This window comes from Orycteropus afer, unplaced genomic scaffold, assembly GCF_000298275.1.
Source record: "Orycteropus afer afer isolate SDZICR_OR568_19922 unplaced genomic scaffold, OryAfe1.0 scaffold00262, whole genome shotgun sequence".
Taxonomy (NCBI): Eukaryota; Metazoa; Chordata; class Mammalia; order Tubulidentata; family Orycteropodidae; genus Orycteropus; species Orycteropus afer.
The window spans coordinates 2,539,498-2,547,728 of record NW_006921849.1 but is presented as its reverse complement, the minus strand read 5'-3'; the positions used below and the strand labels follow the sequence as shown (position 1 = coordinate 2,547,728).

The 8,231-nt window shown below is 45.0% G+C and overlaps 1 protein-coding gene across 1 annotated transcript in view; it reads right to left on the bottom strand.

Annotated features, from left to right (window-relative positions):
- The window catches only part of PROM1 (prominin 1), a 139,793-nt gene that overhangs the window by 79,615 nt on the left and 51,947 nt on the right, over positions 1–8,231 (bottom strand). Inside the window, exons 4-6 of the mRNA XM_042782209.1 lie at positions 6,644–6,764; positions 3,444–3,507; positions 2,188–2,277 (exon numbers count right to left, since the gene is read on the bottom strand). Of these exons, the coding sequence (XP_042638143.1) occupies positions 2,188–2,277; positions 3,444–3,507; positions 6,644–6,764 (275 nt within the window). The remainder of the gene's footprint in view (positions 1–2,187; positions 2,278–3,443; positions 3,508–6,643; positions 6,765–8,231) is intronic.

The following is an 8,231-nucleotide window of genomic DNA, read 5'->3' as shown; positions in this document are numbered from 1 at the left end:
ACCTCTTAAGTGTTTCAAAGCAAAGACGTTACTTTGAGGACTAAGGTGCACCTGACCCAAACCATGATATTTTCAGTTGCTTCATATGCTTGCAAAAGCTGGACAATGAACAAGGAAGACAGAAGAAGAATTGATGCCTTTGAATTATAGCACTGGCAGAGAATACAGAATATACCATAGACTGTGAGAACAGTGAGCAAATCTCTCTTAAAAGTAGTGCAGCCAGAATGCTTAGGAGGGAGGCTTGTGAGACTTTGTCTCATTTACCTTGGACATGTTATAAGGAGGGACCAGTCCCTGGAGGAGGACATCATGCTCATAAAGTAGGTCAGCAAAAAAGAGGAAGACCCTCAACGAGACGGATTGACACAGTGGCTACAACAATGGGTTCAAACATCGGAATGACTGAGGATGGCATAGGAGTGGGCACTGTTTCCTTGTGTTATACACAGGGTTGCTATGAGTTGGAATTGCCTTGATGGCACCTCACAACAGCAGAAATTAGGAGGTGGTGGTTGTTGTTGTTATGTGCCGTCGAGTCGGCCCCGACTCATAGTGACCCCTCCTTGGGTTTCCAAGGCAGTATCACTACGGAAGTAGATTGCCCAACATTCAGAGAGAATGTGGGTGTGACCGAAGGTTACAGAGGAGAGGACAGTGAATGTTGGTTTGCCAGGTAAGTAAGAAAAGGTGGGGAAGATTTCTGTGGTATTTCAGGGAAAGAAAGCTCACACAGTACAGAGATATCGGGGAGAATGCGACCTCCAGGGACCTCCAATACAATGAACCTGGTGATTTAGGGTCTGGAATGGAAGGCAGGAAGTGAGGCTGTATGATGTAGGGGCCAGGTATGGAGGGAACCCAGGGGAAAGCCTCACGGTGGCCAGGACAGGAAGGCAGGAGATAGGGGCCTTCACAACAACCTCCCTTCTTGGGGTCGCACTTTCCTTTCCTGGGAAGGAGATGGTCGGTGATAAGGGGCATGGTGTCTGGAGACGTCTGAGCCATCACCAGTGGAGGACACACCTTTGGGCTGCAGTGGACCCCCTGCAAGGTCAAAGGGAAGGGCTGGGGAAGGGCCTTTCAACAGCCCCATCTTCCCAACCTGACCTAGTCTGTATGTCATCCTGTTTTTGTACGTTTCTTTGAATCACTGAGCTGCAAGGAGGGAAGAGTGCCAAAAGGAATGGATGTAATTTTCCAACTTCTCCCAAGTCCCTCTTCATAATCTATTTTATCAGGACTAATAGTCCATGAAAGTGAAACTCAAATTGGCAAAATGACAAGTATTTGGCATAGATGAAATTGACCTCTCCATCAAGTACCCCAGCACAGACATTTTCTCAACACTTGGAAGGGCCTAGAAGTTCTTTTTTCATTGCTACTGAAAATAAAATTTATTAAAATCTGCTCACTTAACACCACTGTGTATGGCTGGTTTAAGATCTATACATATATTCCTAATTTCTAGAACTTGTTCTTTTAGGGGGAAAGGAAAGAGTGATCAATAAACCTCTACAGCCCTAATAGTACCCACATCTGTATGGTACTCATCTTCTATACCAAGGTCACAAAATGTTTTCTATAAAGGGTTAAACAAAAGCCACTGCCATAGAGGCACTTCCAACTCACAGCCCCCACAGGTTTTCCAAGGCTGTAAGTCTTTATGAAGCAGACTGCCACATTTTTCTCCCACAGACACAGAACAGCTGTCGGGTTCGAATCGCTAACCTTTCGGTTAGCAGTGGAGTCCTTTAACCACTATGCCGCATCGAGGGCTAGATGATGAATATTTTATGCTTTGCAGGCCTACGGTCTCTGCCATAGCCTCTCAACTCTGCCACCACAGAGTGAAAGCCGACTTAGATGATACCCAAGCAAATGAGCACAGGTGTGTTCCAATAAAACTTTATTTACAAAAACAACTGCAGATCCCTGTCACATTCTGCCATTGCTGTTCCAAATCACTTTTGGACCATCAGTATTTTATGCTTTGCAGGCCTACACTATGGTCACAGTATAAAACACTATGACACAGTGCTTTCCTGACCTGTTCATATAGTCATGCACTGTAGATCCCAGCCCCTCACTATCTGGAAAAGCAGGAAAAGGGGGCGTGAACCCAGAAAGCCCAGGGCCTGTGGGGTGGGAACTCTCTCTCTCAGGCATTTCTTCCACACTGCTTACCTACTGCCATGTCTTTGATGTCATCAAGAACTGCAATCACCCTACGTCTTACTTCGTTCTGAATTCCTTCTCCTAGAAATGATTTAATATCTAGATTCAAAGAAACATAAGCGAATGTGAGGGGAGGGTCCATTTATTTCTTCACCTCTTAGCACCCATTCACTTCACACCACAGCATTTCCACCTCAGAGCCATTCTTGCCTCTCCTGCCATGAAACCCCATTTCCCCTTCTAGATCCGCTGCAAGTGTTCATTCTTGGGTGGAGCTTCCTCCACACTCTTCCAAATCTCCATGGTGGCCCAATGAGAAATGACTCACCACAGACTGGGGAGTCACTTGAACTAGGATTATAGCTTTTTACCATTTTGAACCTAACTGCCTCTACCCCTAATGTCTTCAGCTAGAAAACAAAACCAACTACTGTTGCATCAACTCTGACTCATGCTGACTTTGTGGGTGTCAGAGTAGAACTGTGCCCCATAGGGTTTTCAGGGGCTTCTATTTTGGCTGTCATATTGCCAGCTGTCTTTTCTGAAGAGCCTCTGGACCGGCTCAAATGTCCAACCTTCAGTTAGGAGCTGAACGCTTTACTGCTTGCACCATGCAGGGACTTCAATCCTTAGACCAGGGTTTCCCAACCTTGGTTCTGTTGACATTTTGGCACATACTGTGGGAGCCGTCCTGAGTATTATGGGATGTTTACCAGCATCCTTGGCCTCTACCAACAGATGCCAGTTGCACACAGCCCCAGTTTTGATAATTAAAAATGTCTGCAGACATTGCCAAATGGTGCCTGGGGTGCAGAGTTCCCCAGCATCCTGGCTGAGAACCACTGAGCTAGGCATGTGAGCTTCCTATGGGCATGAGTGAAGGAGGCTCTCCCCGTCCTCCATTCCTGAAGGTCACAGGATTCTCTGAGCCAGCCCGATTGTCTTTGACTGCGGACCCAAGAGAGAACATTTCCTCTCTCACATGGGAAATGAAGAACAAGTGCTTGTGACAAACCAACACCGTCTTACAATGAACGCTAGTGTTTAATCATTGAGAAGCAAGATGCCATTTGTCCACAGCTCCAGGAATTTTGTTTTTTCTATTTATCCTCCAATTTTATGCATATACTGTTGAAAGAGTGTGCTTCCCTTCTCTGTTGCTATGGGTGATGATTTATGTTTCTATGTTATGGGCGATGGCCATGGTAGGTGTTAAGCAAAACAAACAAACAAACATTGGACTTCTAACCATGAACTTTACTCACTGTCCAGATCCAAGAATGCTTTTTCCTTAGTGGTGTTGTACTGGCTCAATATATACTTCATTTGCTTTAAAAAGAAAAAAAAATAATAATAATAATAAATGACATTTCCCCTTCAAAGACCTTATCCTGAATCCAAAATACAGAACATTTAAGAAAACAGTAATCATAACCAGCAGGTCCATAGGGGGGTGTTTACACTTTCTGACAGAGTCCTCAACACTCCAAAGCTTGTTGCCTTAAAACATGACTTATTACTTCTCATGATTCTGGGGCCTGGCTGTGGGGATGTCTGGTTGGGACCCACAAGGTTGGCGCAGATTGGGCCTCTCACTCTACATAACTTCTCACCTTCCAAGCTAGCCTGGACATTTTCACACGGTGGTCCTACAGTTTCTAGCAAGAAGATAATAAAAGTGGGTGCCACAAAGTCTCCAGAAGCCTAGGTTTAAAACTAGTACAAGGTCACGTCCACTGCACTCTATTGGTCAAAGCAAGTCAGGTGCAGTCCAGTTTCAAGGGGCTAGGGAACAGAGTCACCTCTTGATGGAGGGAACTACGAGGAATCTATGTCCATTTGCAATCTACCACACCCAAACACTGAACCGGCCTCAAAGGTAATCTACTGAACTGGACCCATTTTATTCAGCGGCCATCATTGAACTGGGCCTCAGAAAAGGCTGCTTTCTCTCCTGACTACTGTGTCTTACAACCTGGTTCCCACATCCTCTGCAACACAAGATGCTACCATTTTTATATAGCTACCACCATTTTCCTTGATGAAATGCCTGTCATTGTTTAAATGTTCATTTCTCCAAAAACTATAGTAAGATGGGTGTGTTTTCTGGGTGGCAGTGCATCAACTCTGACTCACCACAACCCTCCAGGACAGAGTAGAACTGCCCCAGATGGTTTCCTAGGCTGTCATCTTCATGGGAGCACATCATCAGGTGTTTCTCTCACAGAGCCACCAAGTAGGTTCAAACCACCGACTTTTGGGTCAGCTGCTAAGCATTTAACCATTGTGCTACCTGGGCTCCTCGGAGTTAAGATTAAACATCTCTTTGTATTTTTAGTGCCTAAGGCACTTTACTGCTAACCAAAAGGCTGGTAGCTCAAACCCACCAGTCACTCCTTGGAAGGAAGGTTGGGCAATCTACTTCCATAGTGATACCGCCTCGGAAACCCAAAGTGGAGTCACTATGTGTCAGATCCGACTCGACGGCAAACAACAACATTTCTCCTGTAAATTGACTATTCACATTTTCTGCCCAGTTTTCAACTGATTTATTCCAGCTTTCATATATTTCCAACCTGGTCAATTTCCACAAAAGTGGGAACAACTTACTATCCTTCCAAGGTTATGAAAGGAATCACACACTTCTTCACCAGCCATGGGTGCTGTCTGGCTATTAACCTTTTGCCAACTTTTGAAAAAAAAAAGAACAAACAAAAATCTTTCCTTAGCAGTCTTTAGAAGGACATATGCAAGAAGTATTTTAAGTTTTTATTTACAGATTGGAAAGTTAAAACATATCTCTCTGTGAACAGGCTTACAAAGTAAGCTATTTTTATTTTCAATATTTAAAAATATCTTCGGTATTTTTTCTCTTTCATTTCCAATAACCGAAAAAAAAACAAAAAAACAAACCCTAGTATAATATTTAATGTTCCTATAGTTCTTAGGAAGTAATGTGAGGAGCTCATAGATTCCTGCAGCTGTCTATTAGTGAATCCACTAGGACGGTGTCCTCCTCCCCAGGCTGGTACCCATGAGATCAGCATCATCTACTTGGGCTGGTTCCTAGGAGCCCACACACTGGCTGGTTGGCTGTTTTTTTTTTTTGTTTTTTTTTTTTAACGTTCTGAATAGGTAACCAACCGATCCACCCGGTCTGGAATACAAAAAAATGGTGTCCTCCCATCCCTACCCTCCAGCCATCCGCTTCCCTTTCCCAAAAGATAACTTCTGTGTGCATGTGTTTGTTTGCCCTTTCCAAACAATTTTACACACACAAACATATATTAGCAAACGGGTGTTGTAATGCAGAAAGGTTACTGGAATTTTCATTGCAAAAGTAACCTCATTGAAACAGTGGGGAGTTAACTACACAGGCAGTCCCCAGGTTACAAATGTCCAACTTACATGCAACTCATAGTTACGTACCATACCCCGTAAAATCTGTTAAAAATTCGAGGTACATACAATGGTTTGTGATAACAAACAGGCAGTGCTTTGTGATGCTCATCAAAACATTATTATTCTTATTACTGTATTATTATGTTAAAGGTGTTTTTAGAGTAGCCAGTGGTGTTTCTTCAGTGTTTTTGTTATGCACAGACAGGTACCCTATTGTGCTAGTTAAAGTTATATGCCAACTTGGCTGGGCCTGGTTTTGAGTGGCTGGGCCTCTGGATGTAGTTACTCCCCATGGTGGGACTGGTCATCAAATCCATGGTGGAATCTACTGGAGCAGCCAATAACTGCCTTACGGATATGATCTGCTTCCTGTATGTAAGGAGAAGCTTTAGGAACGGTCTCCAGCTACGGTACACTTGAACCCTGCATGTAGCCAAGTTGTTGTCCAGCAGCCTGCCATAATGTCTGCTGATCTTGGGACTGCTGGTGGAACTTGAATCTATGGCCTGCCGCATGGTTTGGTAATACTGAGACTGTGCCATTTTACTTGATGACCTTGGGCTTGTCAGTCTCAGCAGCCAGCAGCTGCCTGAGTAAAGAGATGTCTCTAGCTTCAGTGGGTTGGGAGCAAGAGGCAGAACTGAAGCCCAAGGTCAAGGGGCCTTTACCCAGCCCCTAGAGCTTGGCACTTGGAACTCAGACTTCTAGCCTCCAAAACTGTAAGAGAATAAACTGCTGTGTGTGAAGGCCATCCCACCTGTGGTATTTCTGTTAGAGCAGCAAAAAGTAATCAAAGCACGCACGTACTAACGTATACCTAACAGTTTACCCACTGACGTTAGACACGAACTGGACCTAACAGTTTACCCGCTGACGTTAGACACGAACTGCACCTAACTATTGCAACTTGACATACAAACTGGACTTAAAGACGGGCACCCAAAAAACAAAAACTTGCACCAGTTTCCTGGAGTTCTCGAAGGTCTAAGTGAGATTTCAAATAAATACAGGGGCTATGAAAAGTCAGAAGGGCAGCATGGGATGTGCAGGCTGTGGTTTTTACCGCTGGAGTCCCATTCAGGAACACTCGTAAGTCTTTGAAATTGCTGTCTGCTAGTTTCCGAGACTGTCTGATCTGGGTCCTGAGGTAGTGGTTTGCCACAAAACCATAGATGACACCAATGCTGTAGGAAGAGGAACGGAAAAGAAGAGAATTTACCATGTGTTCTGTGGTCGGCCACCCAGGTGGAAGAGAGCAGGAGACAGGGAGCGTCACCTCAGTCAAGTGCCACCAGGGATTCCTGAGCTTGGTCCCAAGGTCTCCCATCCTGCTGTCCCCCACTACAGCAGCCCCACTAATATCCTACAGTAGACCTACCACCAAAATGTGGACCAGGAATATGACAATCCTCTCAGAGAAGACAAACATCCAGTAAGAGAAATTTGTCCCCGGGTAGTGCAAACAGTTAAGATGCCGAGCCGCTAACCAGAAGGTTGGAGGTTCAGTTCAAGCCCATCTAAATCTGCCTCAGAAAAAAGGCCTAGTGATCTATTTCCAAACACTGAGCCCCAGAAAACCCTACGGAGCACAGTTCTCCTCTCACACATGCAGGACTGCCATGAGTCAGAACTGACTCCATGGCAACTGGTTATTATGTTAGTTATGAATCTCATAAATACAACAATAGTCACAAGAACTTGTGCGTGGAGTAGAAATTGCAAAGGTTATTAGGCTGCATGGATAATGTGGTCTTGTTCCTGTACAAATGCAAACATGTGTGCACACCAGCCTTCTCGTTGTTGTTGTTAGGTGCCGTCGAGTTGGCTCCAACTCAGCAAGCCCATGTGCAATAAAACAAAACTCTGCCCGGTCCTGAGCCTGCCTTATGATCCTTGCTATATCTGAGCCCCTCGTTGCAGCCACCGTGTCAATCCATCTTGTTGAGGGCCTTCCCTTTGCTGACCCTCCACTTTACCAAGCATGATATCCTTCTCCAAGGAATGGCCCACCATCCTACATACACCAGACACACCCCACATGCACCCCTCTGTACCCTACAGGCAAGACTACAAGGAAATACAGCAAAATGCTGAGAGGCTTGGGTTTCTCTAATGTGTTTATTTTCTCCAGTTGTATTCTTCTGTATTGTCCAGGCTGAAAGGAAACATGAGTCCCTCACAAATGTGATTTATGTGAGAAGCCGCACACACACTACACATCCCATTGTTATTCCACTTCTCTAAAGTACAAACTCAAGCAAAACAATGGTGTGAAAAGTCAGCGATTATACCCCGGGGGAGGGGTGGCTAATGACAGTGTGTTCTGTTGCCTCATGGAATGTTCACATCATGGCTTCTGACGCCCGAGGACTTAGGTTATGGGCACTTTGCTCATGTATAATGTACTCCAATAGACAAGGCTGGAAAATGCCACCAAAAAGACATCTTGTGTGAAAGGCTACTCTACAGGATGTTTAAGAAAACCTATATACACACATCCATTTTCAAGCCACCTGAAATGCTCCTTGGGTGCAAGGATGACAAGACTGTCTCACGTTCTCAGGTCATGTTGTCAGGAGGGGCCAGTCTCCAGAGGGCAGCATGCTTGGTCAAGCAGAAGGCTGGTAGAAAAGGTGGAGACCCTCACCAAG